Source organism: Lepidochelys kempii, chromosome 10 (genome assembly GCF_965140285.1).
Source record: "Lepidochelys kempii isolate rLepKem1 chromosome 10, rLepKem1.hap1, whole genome shotgun sequence".
Lineage (NCBI taxonomy): Eukaryota > Metazoa > Chordata > Testudines > Cheloniidae > Lepidochelys > Lepidochelys kempii.
This window is the reverse complement of record NC_136389.1, coordinates 30,957,549-30,978,631: the sequence shown is the minus strand read 5'-3', so window position 1 is coordinate 30,978,631 and position 21,083 is coordinate 30,957,549. Positions and strand designations below refer to the sequence as shown.

At 50.4% G+C, this 21,083-nt stretch overlaps 2 protein-coding genes across 5 annotated transcripts; one reads left to right on the top strand and one right to left on the bottom strand.

Moving 5' to 3' along the window:
- Nucleotides 1-956: 956 nt before the first annotated feature.
- On the bottom strand, nt 957-12,775 carry STUB1 (STIP1 homology and U-box containing protein 1). Its single transcript, XM_073362619.2, has 7 exons — nt 12,436-12,775; nt 8,085-8,283; nt 7,147-7,312; nt 5,648-5,738; nt 4,378-4,434; nt 3,550-3,666; nt 957-2,081 (listed from the first exon to the last, which is right to left on the bottom strand). Exons 1-7 carry the CDS (start codon nt 12,664-12,666, stop codon nt 1,956-1,958), a joined length of 987 nt encoding a protein of 328 aa, XP_073218720.1. The 5' UTR covers nt 12,667-12,775; the 3' UTR covers nt 957-1,955.
- LOC140918377 (uncharacterized) lies at nt 12,772-20,172 on the top strand. 4 transcript variants are annotated; one of them, XM_073362616.2, is made up of 6 exons: nt 12,772-12,870; nt 14,192-14,355; nt 14,654-14,747; nt 16,726-16,885; nt 17,713-17,865; nt 19,659-20,172. In XM_073362616.2, exons 2-6 carry the CDS (start codon nt 14,228-14,230, stop codon nt 19,826-19,828), a joined length of 705 nt encoding a protein of 234 aa, XP_073218717.1. In that variant the 5' UTR covers nt 12,772-12,870; nt 14,192-14,227; the 3' UTR covers nt 19,829-20,172. The 4 variants fall into 4 exon arrangements, with proteins under 4 accessions (XP_073218717.1, XP_078710717.1, XP_073218719.1 ...); XM_078854591.1 differs by having other exon boundaries at nt 12,831-12,849; XM_073362618.1 differs by lacking the exon at nt 12,772-12,870 and adding an exon at nt 13,819-14,067.
- Nucleotides 20,173-21,083: the final 911 nt, after the last annotated feature.

The following is a 21,083-nucleotide window of genomic DNA, read 5'->3' as shown; positions in this document are numbered from 1 at the left end:
GTGAGCAGGAGACTTAGACTCCAGTCTTCATAAAGGCCAGTTGCCTTTCCCTCCCCCAACTCCCTATAAATATCCTGGCAAATACCTGACCAGGTGGGCTAATGAGTTCAGCTAGAGATTCCTCCAACTGGCAGCAACACTGTTCTGCCACCTCCTCCTTCCTTGTGGGGAGGGACAGAGGCTACACCTTAACTGCCTTCTCCAGGGACGCACAAGAAGCTACAAGCATTTCTTCTCTTACAATATGTAATAACCCACCCAACAAACAGGTTTTGCTTGGCATCAGTCTGAAAGCCCCTTCCTGGCCTTGAGATTGCACAACAGAGCAAAGATACTGATGCTAGCAGCTTTGCCCCCTCACAGCTATAATCTGAGAAGCTTCGCACCCACAGAAACGGGAGGAAACACCCCACAAAACATCAACACAGTAATTGCATCATGCACCAGAGGGTTTCTCCAAACCCTGAACTTCTCCAAAATATAAATCAGCGTTCTCCCTAGGAAAAATCTGATCTGAAGGGGACAGAACTTCAAGCAGCAACAGAACAGGTTTAGAAATCAACAAAGCAAAAACTAGACAGTGCTTCCTGTTAGAGAACAGGCCTGCCCATGTGATGCAATTGATGCAACATGGCATAGATAACATACAACAAAAAGAACACTTAGATCCCCCATGTGCAGACATTCACATGCTGCCTTGCATGTGAAGATTGCAGCTACCCTCATCTTTAACATGGAGGTACAGCCTCTGGAGACTACAGGCCCAGCATGCCATGCTGCATCTTAATGCGAGCAGCCTACCTGCACTCCTTACTAAGAGAGATGTCATCTTCTGTGCAAGTGCTATTCACATGCCCTCCACTTCTGCGCCCATGTGCCACTGGGGGCTGCCTCTGCCCAGCCTCCACCAGTCTTTTCAAAGGAAAGATCCCTTCAGTCATGAAACATTCAGACTATTTAACACTTATTGCTGAAATATTTATTAACACTGGCAAACTTCTGGAGAGCGCACTCATGAAGCCAGGCAGTCTGCAGGCCAATCAGACATCAAGACTTTCAACAACCAAAACGCTTTCGGCCGACTTTTTTTCTTTTTTTAAGGGTTTAATTAAAACAAATATGAACTTTGATCCAAGTGGTTAGCAGGGAACTACTGTCCCTGGGGCTGGAGAGTGGCCTCCCATGGGTCACGGCTTCCATCCTACAGGACAGTGGTTTCCCAGTACAATCTCACATACCAGTCAACGTCTGTATAATATATATTTCATTTCCCTCCCCCAGCAAGTGGCTATTTACAGGAAAACATGAAGAGAACTACACTGGACAGACAGGAGATGTAGGAAGAAAGAAACAAACTATGTACAGAGGGAGGGAGTGGAGAATGCAGTTCAGCATGGACAGCAGGAGAGCCCTTCCGAGCCAGCTCCTCACCGTAGGCAAGGCTCCCACATCTCCCCAGGAGCAGGGCTTGTGCTGTGGGGAAAGGGAATCGGCAGATGTTTTTGTGGAGGAAGGTTTGAGGTGGGGTATGAAAAGCAGTGATGCTGGTTAGTACAGAGTAACACCGCTCTTCCAAAAGTGCTTCTGTGGGTTGCCTCCAGTGCTGGGTCCTCGACAGGCGCTCCCTCTCTGCCTGCCTAAGGCAATCTTGCTTCTGTCTATTATGTTGAGAAGTTACCAGGAGCCCAGGTGAGCAAGGAGATGGAAGGACCCTTCATGGCCCTGCTCAGTCAGTCTGGCCCAGCTGTGGTTTCTGGGAGATGAGATGATAATGCATTCTAGTCCAGCACTGCCAATGGATCTCTGGGCATCCAAGAGGGGAGGGAGAGAGAGAGAGACTGAAAGTGAGTAAGGCTTGGTGCCAGCCCAGCACGCTCAGAGAGCAGTCCATAGCAGAGTGTGCTGCCACAGCTGGGGCTGCGGTGAGGATCCACAGAACTGTGCCCGCTCAGCCATCAGTACTCTTCTACCCAGCCATTTTCTGATATGAATGCATCTATCACCTCCTTCATAGCAAGGTTTGGGATCAGCTGGTCTTGGGTCAAAGGACTTCGGGTCACAGGGTCAAAGTGACCAACACGCTGAAAGGGAAAAGAGACCATAAGGAGGATGGAAATAGAGCAAAAACCTGAGTAACCAGCCCCTTACCCTGTTGCTGCATCTGCATCCCCTAGGCCTGCCAGAGACCTCCCAGCCACTCAGTCAGTCTCGGTTCCCCGGGTATAGCTAGCCCCATGTGCCCCCTTGCTACCTGAGGGATGCTCCCCACAGACAGGATGCCACAGCTGGACAATTTAATCTACACTGGAGACAGGAGGGGAAGAGACAAGACACTTCTTACTTTAGTGTGTTACTTACCCTAGCAGAAACATCTTTTCAGTCATAACCACAGCTGTGGGGGTTTCAGAAAAAGAACCACCACCCACAACTGGGAGCGGGCTGGCAATCCGATGGCACAGAGCACACACAAAGGAGAGAGCTGAGATGTAACTTAGCTTAGCAATTTAACATTGCTCTGGGTGCACAGACTATCTTTATACTGGCCACTTCCTGAAGACAGGACACTAGGCTAGATGGACCTTTGGTATGACCCAGCATGGCCGTTCTTATGTTATAAATAGATCCAGTGACTAGTATTCAAGGCCCCCATCTAAACATAAGACTCCTCCGAATTCCTCCAAAACTAAAGCCCTCTCACCACATTCCCCCCCGAAAAAGCCTGAGAGAACAGAGGCTTTACAGCATGCCCGGGAGGCCAGACTGGCTCAGTCAGGGCTGGAAAACCCTGGCCGTGAGGTGAGATCCAAAGTGGATGTAGCTTCGCTGAGAGTGCCTAGCCAGCAGCACCGCAATTAAAGCAGGGGCCTGGTAGCTCCAACACTTCAGACATTCTCCATTGCCCTGGCACCATGCAAGGGAATGGCAGGTTGAGGTAACTGGGACTCAACCCATGCAAAACTTCACAAGATGAAGCATTCAATTCCGTAAGTGTGGCTCCTCTCACTGATACCCCGTCCTCTAAACAAAGATGGGCTAAGGGACAGAATGGAGCTCAAGCTTTAAAACAAGATACTTCGGTATTTAATATTTGGGTGGTCTCTGAAACCCCACTGCTTTTTCTGCAGGCCCCACCCCTATCCCCAAGTAGATTTCTACATTGTTACCAGGGGCCAGGGCCCACTAACACACCACAGTGCTTGCAAGGGCTGCAGCTGCTCTAGGATGCGGGAGGAAGGAAACATGACAGGGAAGCACCTGACCACTGAGAGTTTAGTCTGTGTCGCCCTTCCCCAGTACAGTCAGTTTCCAACCTTTGGGTGGGTTTTTCACCCCCCAAAGGGGGGTGCAAACTTACACAATCAGCCAGGGGGCCTCAGGTGCAGGCGCAGCATCTGGAACTACATTAACTCATGTTTGGAGACTGATTTGATTTTAAGTTGCTATCTCCTAAAAATTGCCCTGGGTTTCTCTCCCTCACATGGGCACCCACACTCTTCCTTTCCTCCTGCCCTCCCACTCAGATGCCCAACACTCTGGTTCTCCCATTACCTGAAGATGTTCTTCTATATCTTTCCTGTCGTAGGTAATCCCACTGGGTGTGATACAGGGCTCTCGCATCAGTTCAAAACTGATCTTCCCACAGAGGTAATCAGGGATGTCTCGCTTCTGACTCGAGAGAACAAAAGTTCAGCATTAGGGAGCCATCATACAACAGGCCCATCTCCGGTCTAGTGCAGCAAACCAATGAACAGGTGACCCAGGGACAGGACCTCAGCATGGGTGCAAGAAGCACAGATTCCATTGCCAAGTCAGGCACACGATGGAGATCCCTGCATTGCATATCAGAAAAAACAGCTGGGGAATGAGGGGGCATTGGTTTTCTCTCTCTCTCTTCCCACAAACACACAGGCCATATTTGCACTCCAACTAACCATTAAATCCACCACCAGCTGAAGCTTCTACTATATGGTTTATATTCCATCCAGATAGATACCTGGCCTTCTCCACGGCTACCACATCCAGGAGAACAGCTGACTGACAGTGAACAGTTCACAACCTTTTCTGCTATGAAATGCCCCATCGCCACCAGCCATTGCAGCTGGAGTCCCAAGCTCATCCTCAAATCTGGGGCTCCGTTCCCTCCCATGTGGCATCTGGCCTTCTGGTCCAGCTCTCATCTGAGAGAGACCTGGTACTCACGAGAGTTTTAAATTAGTCCAACAGCAGGGTGGTGGTGGGGAGAACATGAAGGATGGGATAAGCCACCTTATCTTTGGCACCCCGAGCTAAGCCACCTTATCAGTCATGTTTGATGCCCTCCCTCTGCGCACTCCTTGTCTGGTCACAGCTGCCACACCTATTTAAGCCCATCCTCACCTTCCTCTTCTCATCCACCTGAGAGAACAGCTCATCCATATCTGCTAGGTACTTGTCCTGAAAGAGAAATAACCCCTTTAATGGTAGGGAAATGGGGAAAGGGCCCTGCAGGACTTTGTTGCCTCTTCAGTGTCTCTCAGGCTGCAGAGACTTTGGCACAAACACTGCAGCCATTGATGGGGAATTGTTCCCTCACCCACCCCAACAGCACGGGAGTCACTTGGCAGAACCACTTTTACAGAGAACAAACTGGCTGGCTCACAGCAAAAGTTGATAAGGATCTTGGTCTCTCAAGGATCCTGAGGAACAGGATTTGGTGTGTCCCCTTGCCAGCCTCTATCTGCTGATTTCAGAGTGTCAATCACATACAGGCAGGAACACATCTTCCGACCTGCTGAGTAGTTACTGCTCTACACTGCTGTACAGGAGACTTGGATTTAACTCTCAGACTCACTACCTAGACAACTGGGGCTGGCTATGTGTTGTTAACAGTGTCAGCCATAACAGAGGGGATGGGAACGGTCTTGCATGTCAATCAGTAGTGGCTCATGTGGTTGATAAAGCAGCAGTGCTGACAGCTTCCAAAAAGAGTCAGTCTGATTTTGCCAGAAGAACATGGGCACAGGAATAAAGATCTTCACGGCTGTAAAGTGGGCATACAAAAAGCCCACTGTCCACTTCATGCACAGCAATGTTTGTGGGTTGGGCACAGAATTTAGACGGTAAAAGCAACAACGTTCAACTCATCTTTAACACCTACTGCAGGGCAGTAAGAGCACCAGGAACAGTATGCACTCTGCTCACACAAAACCCCTCCATCATCCCCCACGGCCACCCCACGTATTCTTCTGACTCATCACAGCACCCCTGAAAGTCAGGAAATTGCTACAGGCATGTCCCCTCTAGTCGTACTCTAATAGGATGCTCCAGAATCCCCACAAAGATTCTACTATGGTCTATTCCAACAACTATTCCCTCAGTGATGCTCTTCCTTGGTGCCTGATCCCTACTCAACTGCAATGAACCCAAAGCAGCACTGTTATCCTCCACAGCTCACGCAGGACTACCATCTTCTGTGCTGGGAAAAAACCCCAGCTGGACTGTGTTCATACCCCGCAGATCTGCTCCACAAGCAGGAGCTGTGGCGTGGTGGTCCTGGAGAAGAACATCCCCTTGGGCTTGCTGCTCACACCAAGTCGGGACACATGCCCAACACTACCCAGGAGGCCCAAATCCACACTGAGGGGATGGATTCATGAGGTTGCCTCACATGTTTGGCTTCAACGTTAGCCAGTTGGGCCCGGCTCCGGCTCTCATCCACGTTCTCCTCTTGTTGTGTCCTTCGGTATTCATCCAGCTCTCTAGGGAAGAACCAGGGGGATAACTTTCTAACTATACAGATAGTTAAGCACTGGAACAAGTTATCTAGGGAGGCTGTGGAATCCCTGTCAGTGGAGGTTTATACGAACAGGTTAGACAAACACCTGCTGGGATAGTCTAGGTTTACTTAGTCCTGCTTCAGCACAGGGGGCTGGACTTGACCTCTCAAGGTCCTTTCCAGCCCTACATTTCTATGATTATAGTCCAGAGCAAATGATCAGCAAAGGAACTTGAAATGCCACAATGGAGGAGAAGGAATGTTCAGCTCTGAATGAACACGCTCTTAATTTCCCTTTCTTCACCTTCTTAGTGCAAGGACTCCGGCTTTCCCAGAAAGCCAGATAAGCAGGGACTCTCCACCATTTCAATAGTGTGAGCTTCCTTAGGGCAGTGCCTTCTAAGTGCCAGGGTAAGCTCTGGTAGAAGGCCACTATCTTGTCACCAATTTCAGGGTACTGGGAAATGTTTACAAAAGCTTATCTTTTCCCCTCCTCCCTTCGCACATGGGAGGGTCATCCTGTGGGATTCTGCCCTTCCCTGCCTGAGACCAGTGTTGTCTGGGACACAGTCCCTCCCTTCTGCTTACACAGCTCTAGTGGTCTTCAAGATTCCCCTCATCCCTCCAGGCTGCGGAGAAGGCTTGTCTACCCTGTGCATTAATCCATTGTAGACGGGTGTAAATCCGAGTGCACACTAGAGTGTCATGCACTAACTGATCCATGTGGATCCTGCTAGCACACACTAGAACCTCCCACCTGCACAGTAACGTACTATTGTTTGAAATGGACAAATTTGAGAGCAACAAAACTGGTAAAAGGTTTAGAAAACCTGACCTATGAGGAAAGGCTGAAAAAACTGGGCATGTTTAGAGAAAAGTGACTTGAGTGAGGGAGGCTTTGATAACAGTCTTCAAATCTGCTAAGGACTGTTACAAAGAGAACTGTGATCAATTGTTCTTTGCATCCACTGGATGTAGGACAAGTAGTAATGAGCTTAATATGTAGCAAGGGAGACTTAGAAAGTTTTTCCTAATATCTAACCTAACTATAAGAGTAGTTAAGCACTGAAATAGGCTTCCAAGGGAGGTTGTAGAATCTCCATTATTGGAGGTTTTTAAGAACAGGTTAGTTAAACACCTGTCAGGGGTGAACTAGGTTTACCTGGTCCTGCTTCAGGGCAGGGGGCTGGATTTGATGATGTCTCAAAGTCCCTTCCCATCCTACTTTTCTGTGGTTCTATGACTAAGGTGCACTAAGGAACTTTAGTGGACACTAGTAGGGTTCACACAGGTCAGTTAGTGTGACTCCCTAGTGTGCACTAGAATTCACACCCCACTAGTGTGGACTAATGCCAAGTGTAGAAAAGCTCAGAGATTTCTATCTGCATTACCTCTCCTTCTCAGCCATGATGAGTTTGGTTAGATAGGAGTGCAACTCATTTTCCTGGTTGATCCTTTTCTCTTCAATGTTGTTCCAGCGCTTCTTCTTGGCAATCCGCAGTGCACTTGGAATGTCATCCCCAAAATTCAGTCGCTGTTCCTTGGCTAGGTTATAGGCTGGGGAGACAAGAAGTGCTCTCAAGGTTGGGGGCAGGGTGGAAGAAGCTGATGCTTTGCTAAATCTAGTTAGTAGGTATATCTAATAAGAGGTGGGATTTGGGACAGTGGATTATGGCTCCCACCTCCTTTGCTTTAGCCAGGTGAGTCTGGTTTTGCCCCTCTCCCTGAAGGAGGGAACAGTGAGAGACAACACCTGTGCCTTTGAGTGCTACATCACTCCCTCAGTACAAAGCAGCAAATGGGGAATAAATCGTTGGGCCAAGAGCTGCACACAATGACTTGGACTCCATTGGACCATCTCCATATAGAAGCTGATCAAATCACTGATTTCTACACAGTTTAAGAAGAAACTGACTCCTGTTTAGGGCTTCGTCCCCAATCAAATATCAGCCTGTTGTCAAGTGCAGAACCAAGATACAGGGAGTGGCATTTAAACTGATTTAAACTGAGAGGAATTGGATATTGGCAGTCTGAAGTGACTATACAGAACTAAACACCAGTCTTTTCTAGCTTAAAATCACATTTTGTATTTCGACAAATTGTGACTTGTGCCATATACTGGTGTCTGTTTTGTAAGAGAGGCCCATTCATTTCTCTGCAGCCATGGCCCTCGTCACGGTGAATGTTTTGTATCGCTCAATTCTCTGTATGTTAGCAACAGCCCAAGATAGGCCCTGGTATCCTGTTAATATTGGAGGTCCTGGCCACCTCTATAGGTTGGTGACAGCTTGTTCCAGGCCTGAACATTTAATAGGAAGACACTGCTCACCTCTCTGCAAGTTAGCGATGGCCTCATCATAGTTCTCCATCTCCATCTGGCACTGCCCCAGAAAGAAATGGGCCTTCACTGACTGGCTGTCTAGTTCCAGGGCATGCTTACAATCTGCCAGGGCCTTCTCATGTTGCTGCATCTTCAGGTAACACAAGGCTCGGTTGGTGTAGTATACTGCCACTAAGGGGTTCCGGTTCTGGAAGAAAAGTCAGACACATTAAAGGTCTGCCAAGGATAACACAAAGCATATGAGACTTTCATAACTGCACATGGATGGGAAGGGACAGAAGGGTTCAAGTCTTTTTCCTGCTCTTAGTATCTGTGAAATCTAATTATTACTGGACTGGTCCTCACTGTTCAGGTTGTTTGCTCAACATAATACTAACAGTCACAAGCAGTGCCGAAGCATGCAAGCTCTGGACTGCTGTGCTCTAGTATTTAACCTGCTTGGCCTACTGCACATTACCCTTTACAATATGGAGCCACAATTTAGGTACCAGGATGGAAACTAGCATTAAAAGCTTTCTATCTGGGCAGGCTACTGAATCCTGCCTCATGTTTCCAGAAGTGCAAATGCAGAATTCTGCTTTTCTCTCTCATTTAAGCCTTGACAAGGCCCACCAGGCAGGAGTGTGCCTTTCCTTCACTGGGCCAGAGAAAAGATACACCACTGAGATGCTCCACAGACTCCTCATTATCCAGTAGACAAGGTGAGATAGAGTTCTAAAGCCCACACAGGATAGTTTTGCTCAGAAATCCTGCAAAGTATAGTTGGATCCAGAGGTTTGCTTTGTGGGAGAGACCTGATCCTTGACCTGAATTATTTTAAATTACATAAATATTTTGCTAGAGCCAGTCAGGCAGGAACTGTACATGCTTCCCCTGCAGAGCTCTGCCAGTGCAATACAATCCTGACCTAATGCAGCCTCTGCTATCCCAAACCCTGGGCCTCCAAATAACAAACACCAGTGCACTTCTTGATCTGCTACACCCTGGACAGTTCCAGTCCTGCCTAACCTCCTCCCAGTTCACCACATTCCTTAACACGAGACCCTTGGTATTCTAGCTCTGGACCTCCACTTACTCTGCCAATGCACTACAGTCCTGACCTGCAGCACCGGCTATTCTAGTCCTGGGAACTCTGGCACAGCTCCATTGATGTATCTCAATCCCGACTCGTACCCTCTCCTAGCTACTCAAGTTTTGGATTTCTCCACTCTGCAGTGATTTGATGATGTGGACTAAGATCCACAGAAAACTCTGAAGAGATCAATACACATTTTCACTTGTGAGTGACTCAAGAAAATTTGAACCCAAGTCTCCAAAGACAAAAGGCTCTAGCTCTCAGACCACAACTTGTTCAGTAAATGGATTCAAGTGATGTTAACCAGCATGTCCTTAGAGCTAAGTTATCACTCCTGTCTTTCTAAACAGGAGACAACAATGAAGAGTCTAAAGCTGTATAATCTTGGCCCATCATCTATTTCTCAAAGGAATGTTTTGTATGTTGTTTACAAGTTCATCATCATGGACCCAACTAACAAGCTTTAGCAGTTACCATGAACCAGCAGGCAGGTTGATACACGAAAACACACTTAAAGAGCAGTACCAGGATAGGCAAACTAGGAAAACCATGAATGCTACATTGAGACATGCTAGATGGTGACAGTCACCCAAATCAAGAGTGTATTAATCATAGAATATCAGATTAGACAACACAGAGGAGAGGCGATTTGTTGAGGGTGTGTGAGTAAACACAGAATAGACAGACTACACAAACTGGCTTTTGTAATGCTATGTTCCTAATGAAACAGAGGAAATACTAGACTCAGCTAAATACCAGGCGGGGCACAGAGACTATTCCAGACCTAGGAGAAAAGCATCCCCATCAGTAATCTCCTAACATTAGCAGCGAAGAGTGTTTAAAGAAATTTCCTTCAATCTCAAACTGTGCATCTCAGTCTGCAGAGTCAGAGAGAGAAAAAACCCCCTTGTGACAGGCATGATACAAGCAAAGAGTTTTATTCCCAAGACATATGCTTAGGAACACAAATCCCCAAGAGCCATGTCAGTATGAGCTCTAGATTATGGTTCTGATAGTAAACCTGGAATCTGGACCACATCAAAGGTTCAAGTGCTGCACTAGACAGAGCTCACAAGCACTGCAGTGCAGCGTTATATAGAATGGGTCCTTTGGACGATATTTTAAACTAAGATCCTTCCTGCCCATAACCAGTGGATACTGAAGTAGAAACTAAGGCCCTATCAATAAATACTTCAATTATAGGGCTAACGGTCCCATATAGTACTTTGTGGAGAGACTAGGAGATAAACAGTGTCCTGTCCAAACCCTTTCAGCATCATAAATTCCAACATCCCCAGCTGTTTGCCTTTACTGCCATTAAAAGAAAAGGAGTACTTGTGGCACCTTAGAGACTAAAAAATTTATTTGAGCATAAGCTTTCGTGTGCTACGGCTCACTTCATCGAGCTATAGCTCACAAAAGCTTATGCTCAAATAAATTTGTTAGTCTCTAAGGTGCCACAAGTACTCCTTTTCTTTTTGCGGATACAGACTAACACGGCTGCTACTCTGAAACCTGTTTACTGCCATTGCCACTAACAAGTCTCAACTCACCTTTTTGTAAAAGATTGATATCCCAAGTCTGACCAGCCAAGATCAGCATCCCAAGCAGAGCAATAACTGGAATGCTAAAAACATTGTCTGGGCCTAAATCCATAGGGTGTGTACACCTGAGTGTGAAACGTTTTTCCAGGCCTCCTGTTCCCAAGGGGCTCTTGTTACCAACACAGCACTGAAGGAGGGACTAGGCCTCCAAAGAAGCAGGGACCTTAGCCTAGATTCTTCCCAAGCAGTGTGGGGTGGGGTGTGTGCACCCGTGTGTTTTCAAGCAGGAACTGAGTCCTGCAGTACCGCCTTTCCAGGGACACACAAGGGATACTGGCCTCTGCCTCAAACAGCTCAGCCCCAATGTGTGAACTGGCCCTCACCCTACACAGCTCAGCTCTACCTCCCCCAGACAGCTCGGCTCGGCCCCCCGCAGTGGGTGCCAGCCCCTCCCCCCCATATGGCACGGCTCAGCTCGGCCCCCCGCAGTGGGTGCCAGCCCCTCCCCCCCAGACGGCTCGGCTCGGCCCCCCGCAGTGGGTGCCAGCCCCTCCCCCCAAGACGGCTCGGCTCGGCCTCCCGCAGTGGGTGCCAGCCCCTCCCCCCCAGACGGCTCGGCCTCCCGCAGTGGGTGCCAGCCCCTCCCCCCCAGACGGCTCGGCCCCCCGCAGTGGGTGCCAGCCCCTCCCCCCCAGACGGCTCGGCCCCCCGCAGTGGGTGCCAGCCCCTCCCCCCCAGACGGCACGGCTCGGCCCCCCGCAGTGGGTGCCAGCCCCTCCCCCCCAGACGGCTCGGCTCGGCCCCCCGCACTGGGTGCCAGCCCCTCCCCCCCAGACGGCTCGGCTCGGCCCCCCGCACTGGGTGCCAGCCCCTCCCCCCCAGACGGCTCGGCTCGGCCCCCCGCACTGGGTGCCAGCCCCTCCCCCCCAGACGGCTCGGCTCGGCCCCCCGCACTGGGTGCCAGCCCCTCCCCCCCAGACGGCTCGGCTCGGCCCCCCGCACTGGGTGCCAGCCCCTCCCCCCCAGACGGCACGGCTCGGCCCCCCGCACTGGGTGCCAGCCCCTCCCCCCCAGACGGCACGGCTCGGCCCCCCTACCCCTCATGGGTGCCAGCCCCTCCCCCCCAGACGGCACGGCTCTATCTCCCCCGCAGTGGGTGCCAGCCCCTCCCCCCAGACGGCTCGGCTCGGCCCCCCTACCCCTCATGGGTGCCAGCCCCTCCCCCCCAGACGGCACGGCTCTATCTCCCCCGCACTGGGTGCCAGCCCCTCCCCCCCAGACAGCTCGGCTCGGCCCCCCGCACTGGGTGCCAGCCCCTCCCCCCCAGACGGCTCGGCTCGGCCCCCCGCACTGGGTGCCAGCCCCTCCCCCCCAGACGGCTCGGCTCGGCCCCCCGCACTGGGTGCCAGCCCCTCCCCCCCAGACGGCACGGCTCGGCCCCCCGCACTGGGTGCCAGCCCCTCCCCCCCAGACGGCACGGCTCGGCCCCCCGCACTGGGTGCCAGCCCCTCCCCCCCAGACGGCACGGCTCGGCCCCCCTACCCCTCATGGGTGCCAGCCCCTCCCCCCCAGCTCCCCACATCCCCCCCAGCCAGGCTGTAACAGCTAATTCGCAGTATTCCCCCTCCCCCCAAGGCCTCAGCTTGGTCCTGTAGGCCGCACGGCTCCCCCGTCCCTCCAGCCCACGTTAGGCCCCCCGCGCCCCCCAGCCCGCACTCACGATGGCCCGGCCGTAGCAGGCGGCCGCCTCGGGGTACTTGCGGCTGACGAAGAGCCGGTTGCCCTGCTCCTTGTGCTCCTGGGCGCTGTGGCTCTTCTCGGGGCTGCCCCCGCCCGGGCCGCCCCCGAGCCCGGCCGCCGCGCTGCCGCGGGGCCCCCCGCACGGCCCCCCGCCGCCGGGGCCGCCCCCCAGCCCCAGGCCGCCGCTCTCCTTCTCCTCCTTCCCCTTCATGCCGCAGCCCAGCGCTCCCCTGCGGGGCCCGGCCGGATCCCTGCGGCCTCGCACTGCGACAGCCCGGCCGGCCCTGCCCGAGCCCGCCTCCGCCCCGCCCGCAGCCAGCGGGACTTCCGGCGGGGCGGGGCGGGGCGGGGCCGGGCCGGGCCGGGCCTGCCGGGACGGGGACGGGGAGACGGAGTCGGTGCTGGGGGAGGCAGAGTGAGGGAGCGATGGGGGTAGTGGGGGGATCAGGAGGATGAACTGGGGGGGGTCAGGAGGCTGGAGTGGGGGGCTGGGAGAGGGAGGGAGCTACGGGGATAATGGGGGGGAGGGAGGAGTGGGAGGATGGACGGGGGGGTCAGGGCTGAGGGGGTCAGGAGGTTGGAGTGGGGGGCTGGGAGAGGGAGGGAGGAGTGGGAGGATCAGGAGGATGGACGGGGGGAGTCAGGAGGCTGGAGTGGGGGGCTGGGAGAGGGAGGGAGCTACGGGGATAATGGGGGGGAGGGAGGAGTGGGAGGATGGACGGGGGGGTCAGGAGGCTGGAGTGGGGGGCTGGGAGAGGGAGAGAGCTACGGGGATAATGGGGGGGAGGGAGGAGTGGGAGGATGGATGCGGGGGTCAGGAGGTTGGAGTGGGGGGCTGGGAGAGGGAGGAAGCTACGGGGATAATGGGGGGGTGGGAGGATGGATGCGGGGGTCAGGAGGCTGGAGTTGGGGGCTGGGAGAGAGAGGGAGTTAGGGGAATAATGGGGGGAGGGAGGATCAGGAGGATGACTTGGGGAGGTTAGGGCTGAGGGGGCTGAGAGAGTTAGGGAGCTGAGGATGGGGTGGGGAGATAGAGTGGGGGTCAGGGGGCTGAAGGGTGGGGCTAGGAGGGTCAGGGCTGAGGGAGGAAGGAAGAGTTAGGGCTGAGGGAGGCAGGGGTGGGAGGAAGGGGCTGGGAGGGTCAGGAGGATGGAGTGGGGGAAGGTCAGGGCTGGGAGAGTTAGGGAGCTGAGGAGGATGGGGTGGGAGATAGAGTAGGGGTTAGGGGGCTGAAGGGTGGGGCTAGGAGGGTCTGGGCTGAGGGGTCTATGAGGGTTCAGGGGGCTGGAATGGGGGGCTTGGAGGAGGCCTGGGAGGGTCAGGAAGCTGAGGGTGTTGGAGTGGGGGCCAGGGAGATGGAGTAGGGGGCTGGGTGGTAAAAGCAGGCACAGAGCGCTGCACGGAAATAAAGACCAGCGCAGCGAGGGGCTAGTCGGGCAAGGAGAGCTGCAGCTTTCTGGGGTGCAGGGAGAGCCAGGCTTAGAGGCAGCGCCTTGAGGGGGGCCATAAGGACCAAAGGTGCTAAGAGGTAGAGAGGCCTGCTAGAGAACAGGGTGGGGTGAAGGACTGGGGGTAGAGAAAGAAGAGAGAATGCTGACAGGGCAAGTAGAAGGTGAATGATGCAAGGAAGGGTTTGGGGTTTGCAGGGAGGGGAGTTAAGTATCAGCATTTTCTCCCCACAAGGTCTCTGCTCTGTAGTTCCACCAGCATCAAGTTTGTTTGTCCTCCTCTTTTAGATGTTCTTTGTCCTCAGTGTCCTGGAACCCTGAAACATGCCATTAAGTGGAGAGCTGTATGGTTGTGAAGACCCCACCTACTGGAGGACAGTGTTTGATGTCTACTGCGATGTACTCAAAGCCAAAGGAGGCAAGAAGAAAAACCTTTTTGAGCTGGATAAATGGTAAACCCTCCAGCATTTAAAATGGTTTCTTTTCTGAAGCACTGGTCTGTCAAGGAACACCACCTTGTCACCTGTTGAGGAGGCATACAGCTATGAGTCCTGTCCATAGTAGCTGTACTGTCCACTGTCTTTCAGTGTGAAATCCCTGCCAACTGTTCTTAGTAGCAGCTGGGTCTTCAATAATATGAGCTTCCTCACAGCAGTGCCCGCTCAGTACCAGCTGCAACTCCAGCTGCATGAACAGGTAGGTTCAAGAATATATTTTGACTCCTTGTCTGCCAATGGGACTTTGTTTCAGGTATCAGGAGGAGCTGCCAGGTGCTATTGCAGGAAGGAAAGAAAAATATCTGACACAGGGTGAAGTGGTGAAACTGATGGAATGGAAACTTGCTGTAAGTAGGTTTCCCCAGATGAATTGCTACATGTAACAGCTCAGCCATATAATCAAAGTGTGTGTATAGTGGCAGGGAAGGTCTAAGGCTACATTACAGCTTAAGTCGACATAAATTATGTTGCTCAAGTGTGTGAATTAGCCATCCCCTTGAACAACATAATTTATGCCAATTTAAGCACCAGTGTGGAGAGCGCGGTGTCAGTGAGAAGGCTGCTACTGCTACTTGCAGGGTTTGGGGTAATTAGACTCACGATCCATAGAGTGACTATATTAGAGATCTTACAGTGGGGCAGCTGCATCGGTGCTGCTGTAAACTCTCTAGTGTAGGTGTGGGCTCAGAGCCTTGGGGTCTATAACATTTTCAATTGCTGGTGGTTTGGAACTCTGCTGGTTATATTTACTTTTTTTTTTTTTTTAACCCGTGTGATAAGAGGCTGATGTTGCCAGTCTTAAAGCCTCTATAGTTAATATCTATTTAATTCTGTTAATATTGTTAAGGTACTGCAGTCAAGGAAAACAATCCAGCCAAATCCTCCGGTCTGTCTGAACCATGCTTGATGCACAACTGTGGGAGGAGCAATGGTGTCTTTATGCTATCTTTGTGGCTCCTGAATTGAGTGGTTATTGTAGCCCCCCAACACAAAACTTATAGAAGCCTCAGGCTTGCTGTAAATTGCAGTCAGCTGCCATAGCCCCAAGGGATTTTCCCAGCAGTCAGTGATCACAGGGGCATATGGCTTTTCTGCCACATGCAGGTGCCCAGGCTATGACCCCTACATAGGATCCTATAATGGGGATGGCATAGAGCCACTGTGCCAGGTAGCAGCCGCCTCACCTTCTGAGGCTGAGGATTTGGCCCCTTATTTAAAAGTTTATCCTCTGTTTGCATTAATAATACCTTAGAATATCAGAGCAGGAATATTTTTAAACAAATAGCATACCTTGAATTTAACTTTTTGCATTTCACACAGCTTGGTAAGTTTCTTCTGACTAGCACAACAGAGCTGTGTGTGGCTTTCCCAACAATAGGGGAATTATTCTTCAGTCACTTATTTATGAAACATTAATATGGTACACAATTCTTTACAAACAAGGAGGTAGGATCCCTGCTGCATAATAATCAAATTAAATTATCATGGGCTGTTGACTCACAGGAAGAGGGTGGTTAGTCCAACTATAATGGACAGGGTGGAAAAGTCAAAGGGAGTATTTAGGAGAGAGGAGCAGGAGGAGCATAGGGGATAAGGTGAGGGGAGATGGTGGAAATTAAGGTAAGAAACTAGTGGCATTGTAATAAGACAGAGGCTTGAAGGTGCGGTCAGAGAAGCCCATGCTTAGGCTTTATCTACACTGGGAAAGAGGAAAAGTAGATGAAGACCCTGAAGTGATGTGAGGAGTTGGGGGTGATGTGCTCAGAGTGTGGGTGAGGAAGCTTCAAATCCCACCCTCCAGCAAAACAAAATATTGCTAGAAGTCTTTTGTTTCATAAAATCGTGCACACTTAGGGTTTTAAAAACACCTTTTCCCCCCAAACAGAGCCTCAGTTCTGAGCCTCAGCTCACTTGGCATTCTCCTTTTAAAATACTCACACAGCTTTTTCATTTTCTGGACCATGCTTGAGGATAAAGATCCCCACCTGAGGTGTCTTCCTTCCAATCACAAAACATCTCAACCTGGAGAATGCCAGGAAGGGCTCTGCCTCTGGATCACTAGTGGCCCACAGACCATAGCTTGGGAACCTCTGCTAAAAAGAAATATCTCTGGAAGGACTCATTATACTTTTCCCATGTGTTGGAATGGAACTCATGGCCCCACAATATTGAATCTCTTATTATAAAGGCCACTTTTAATTGCTGGTGCCCATAAAGTATAGACTTTTTCCTGTAGCAATGAGCTGTACTCACTTGTAGAGCGAAGAAGCTGAGCCCCTCAGGTTGGGATGTCCTTACCATGCTCTACTCTCTCCTCCCATCTAGCGGGGAAAGTTTCGTCCTCGTCTGCAGCAGCTGGTGGCCACTAACTCCAGTGAAACGGTGGAGATCTGTACAAGGAAAGCTTTCCAGCTCCTTCCAGACGTGGCAGCTGCCATCACTGAGCTGAGCCAGCTAAAGGCTGTGGGACCAGCCACAGCTTCGGGTAAGGAGTTGTGGGAGGGAGGGGATAAATCCAAGAGGGCCAGGGCCTGGCTATACCGTTAGCTAACACATGGGAAGATTGTTCAGGTTTTCCACAGCACTGTGGAAATAGCACCACCCAAATGGTGCTAGTTAGAGTGGGATCTGAAATGCTGATGTTTCCTGGATGATAAACACTTATGGGAGACAGTATTGGCCCTACAACTGAGCGCTGGGGAAAGGAGAGGGGAAGCACCTACATCTGCAACCTGGTCTCAGTTCTTCCCAATCCAGCAAGTAGCCAAACTTGTTTCCAATGGCCAGTTCTTAGAGAGAAGACCTTCGCATGTGCTTAGTGCTGTGGCTGGCGGAAACAGCCAATCAAAGGCATCTGGACTTGCATGGGATGGCGCCTGTATATGAAGGTGTGGCTAGGTCTCTGGCTCAGAGAGAGAGAGAGAGTGTGTGTGTATGTAAAAAGCAGGGGCACATTCACATGTGGGGGAATTAGAGACTGGCTCAAACTGGAAAATTGTAATTCTTATTTCAGTCCCCCTCTCCTCTCAAATTCAAGACTGTTCAAACACCCAGGGTTTCGGTTCAGTCACATCTCTGCTGGGAATACAGGTGCAGACACATACTTTTGGGTTCAGTTTCCATGATGTGTCCTGGAAGGTGGGATCCCGAGTCTGATTCCAGGCGTTTTGAGAACCAGAACAGGGTGGGGGAAGCCACAGGTTTCTCCAAGACACTGGGCAATCACTGTCACGTAGGCTGCCCCATGTCATCTCTTCCTAACCCCAACCCCTTCCTTTTCTCTGCTCAGACCCTTACGCTCTTCCCACTTAGCAATTCTAGCTGCAGGAGCCCCAGAGTCTGCGGCATTTATGGCAGATGAAGCAATGGAGTCTATCCCTGGCCTCACCCCAATTCAGTATACCCTCAAGCACTATATCCTCTACCTGGGCAAGATCCAGCTCTGTGTCAAGAAACTAAACCAAGGTAAGGGTAGGTAGGGTCACTGCCACAGACCTCATAGTGGGTAGGGGAGGGAGGATTGTATCTCTCTGCTTTAGTTAAGGGTTTGTGGTCTGAATTTCAGAAATTATTTGAATTGCAACGAACCCTTTAGTGCTTACAGTAAGGTTGTCATTATGATACAAGAAAACAGTTGTTAGCACAAATGACTGGGAGTCAGGACCCTGGATTCTATTCTTGTCTCTGTCATTGATTGCATGACCTTGGCTGAATCACATAGGCCTGGAGCCTCAAAGGTATTTAAGCACTTAACTCCCATCAATGGGAGTTAAGCTCTTAAATACCTTTGAGGATCTGGGCCCTAGTTTTTCTGTGCTTCAGCTTCCCCCATCTGTAAAATGGAAGTAACATTTACTCACCTCTGCTCAGTGCATTGAGATCCTCACCTGAAAGTTGCCGTAAGTACAACATTGTTGATATCTGGTGTTTCTGCCTCAAGTGATTAATTGAAAAGCAAATTAATTGGTAGTCAAATTCAGGAAACAGAATTTCCTGGTTTCTTAGACCTGAACCTTGCAGTCACTGTAGAGCCTCTCTCATTAGAGCCTGTATTGAAACAGGTTTCAAAGTGGTAGCCGTGTTAGTCTGTATCAGCAAGAACAGCGAGGAGTCCTTGTGGCACCTTAGAGACTAACACATTTATTTGGGCATAAGCTTTCCTGGGCTAGAACCCCCTTCCTCAGAGTGAAAATACAGGAGCAGGTATAAATACATGAAAGGATGGGGGGTTGCTTTACCAAGTGTGAGGTCAGTCTAACGAGATAAATCAATTAACAGCAGGGCACCAAGGGAGGGAAAAAAAAACTTTTGAAGTGGTAAGAGTGGCCCGTTACAGACAGTTGACAAGAAGGTGTGAGTAACGGGCCACTCTTACCACTTCAAAAGTTTTTTTTCCCTCCCTTGGTGCCCTGCTGTTAATTGATTTATCTCGTTAGACTGACCTCACACTTGGTAAAGCAACCCCCCATCCTTTCATGTATTTATAACTGCTCCTGTATTTTCACTGCGTGCATCCGAGGAAGGGGGTTCTAGCCCAGGAAAGCTTATGCCCAAATAAATGTTAGTCTCTAAGGCGCCACAAGGACTCCTCATTGTTTTTGTATTGAAACAGCTGCTCTGCAAGATTTCCCTTATTAACCTTTCCTAGCCTTCTGTGCCCACCATGAATTTGCATTGCCTTTTCATTCTCCCTTCAATTTTTGCTTGACGTTGTGGCCAGCTCCGTCTCCCTCCCCTGCACTGTGTCTTCCTTCTGGATTTCTAAAGGTTTCATTGTGGCAATGATTTTGTCCACTAAGTTTTCCTGCCCTGCTGTACTATATAACCATAGCAGCAGTAGGGCGATTGTAGGCCAGGATTGCTGAGATGCTCTCCTGCCCCAGCCCACATGCACATCAATGAAACAGCAGCAGCTTTTGATCTTTCCCTCCCTCCCAGTCTGGTATGACTGACATTCTCCATTCAGAAGAGGCTCAGAACTGGAATAGCAGGAGGGATGTTTGCAGGGCCGGAGTGAGGTATTGCCAAAGTTGGGTGGCAGCCCAGGAGAGATGCTGCAGATCTGGATCAACGTGCATTGGCAGAGCAGTGTGAGGGAAGTCTCTCATTCTAATCTGTACTATCAGCCTTTCACTTTACTGGGCCACATATCTTACCAAAAATTCATTTGGGAGATGGGGGAGACAGGGTAGGAATCAATCTACATCTGGTTCCTCTACTGATGCAGAGTTTAATTGCTCCCTTCTGATCTTTTCTAGTGGATACAGAGAAAGCATGGACTCCTCATCGTGTGGAGATGTGTCTCTGGGCCTGGGCCGTGGCACAGAAATTGTGTCCTTCACTGCTGCAGACTCTCAGCTTAGGAGAGAAGGCAGCTGATGAGGCAGATGAGGATGTGAGACCCACAAAGAAAGGGAAAACCAGGTGAAAACATTATCAGCCAGGAACCTAACAAGCGTCACTCAGTGTTTGCTGCCTGTTATCCAATGCACAGTTCAACTAAATGCCAAAGCTGGACTCCCTGGGAATCCAAATATTGCCCTTTTTCTGGGGTCATTCAGGGAATGGGTCAAATTGATCGGGTGTGGGAAGAAATAAAGGGAAGCTCTTCTGTTTGAATCACTCCCCATTTCAAGCCAAAGCTGATCTTTCAAACAGAGCCCTATCCTGTAGGTTATATTTCTGAGACCCTAACTCCTCCAGCTCTCTGCTTGGTGTGTGCACTGATTTTTACAATAATTCCTTAATAAACTTTTGATGGTTTTCATAGTACCACATAGTTGGTGTTTGCTTGGTTTCCAACAGGATAATGAGGTGCCAACAGGAAGTGCCCTCTCACACTGTATCTCTCATTTCAGAGTAGCAGCCGTGTTAGTCTGTATTCGCAAAAAGAAAAGGAGTACTTGTGGCACCTTAGAGACTAACAAATTTATTGGAGCATAAGCTTTCGTGAGCTACAGCTCACTTCATCGGATGTATTCAGTGGAAAATACAGTGGGGAGATTTATATACATAGAGAACATGAAACAATGGGTGTTACAATACACACTGTAAGGAGAGTGATCACTTAAGGTGAGCTATTACCAGCAAGAGGGTGGGGGGGGGAAAGAAACCTTTTGTAGTGATAATCAAGGTGGGCCATTTCCAGCAGTTGACAATGTCTGAGGAACAGTGGGGGCTCGGGGGGGGGGGGGTGGAATAAACATGGGGAAATTGTTTTACTTTGTGTAATGACACATCCACTCCCAGTCTCTATTCAAGCCTAAGTTAATTGTCTCCAGTTTGCCAATTAATTCCAATTCAGCAGTCTCTCGCTGGAGTCTGTTTTTGAAGTTTTTTTGTTGAAGTATTGCCACTTTTAGGTCTGTAAATCGAGTGACCAGAGAGATTGAAGTGTTCTCCATCTGGTTTTTGAATGTTATAATTCTTGACATCTGATTTGTGTCTATTTATTCTTTTACGTAGGGACTGTCCAGTTTGACCAATGTACATGGCAGAGGGGCATTGCTGGCACGTGATGGCATATATCACATTGGTAGATGTGCAGGTGAACGAGCCTCTGATCGTGTGGCTGATGTGATTAGGCCCTATGATGGTGTCCCCTGAATAGATCTGTGGACATAGCGGCAACGGGCTTTGTTGCAAGGATAGGTTCCTGGGTTAGTGGTTCTGTTGTGTGGTTG

What these genes read in the sequence shown, in the direction of transcription:
- STUB1 (XM_073362619.2), bottom strand. Translation starts at nt 12,666, where the DNA reads ATGAAGGGGAAGGAGGAGAAGGAGAGCGGCGGCCTGGGGCTGGGGGGC. An exon ending in CATCGCTAACTTGCAGAGAG is followed by an intron (nt 7,313 to 8,084) that starts GTGAGCAGTGTC and finishes TTGTCTCCCCAG; the next exon opens with CCTATAACCTAGCCAAGGAA. An exon ending in AGGTGGATGAGAAGAGGAAG is followed by an intron (nt 3,667 to 4,377) that starts GTGAGGATGGGC and finishes CTCTCGAGTCAG; the next exon opens with AAGCGAGACATCCCTGATTA.
- LOC140918377 (XM_073362616.2), top strand. Translation starts at nt 14,228, where the DNA reads ATGCCATTAAGTGGAGAGCTGTATGGTTGTGAAGACCCCACCTACTGG. An exon ending in TGATGGAATGGAAACTTGCT is followed by an intron (nt 14,748 to 16,725) that starts GTAAGTAGGTTT and finishes CCTCCCATCTAG; the next exon opens with CGGGGAAAGTTTCGTCCTCG. An exon ending in TGTCAAGAAACTAAACCAAG is followed by an intron (nt 17,866 to 19,658) that starts GTAAGGGTAGGT and finishes GATCTTTTCTAG; the next exon opens with TGGATACAGAGAAAGCATGG.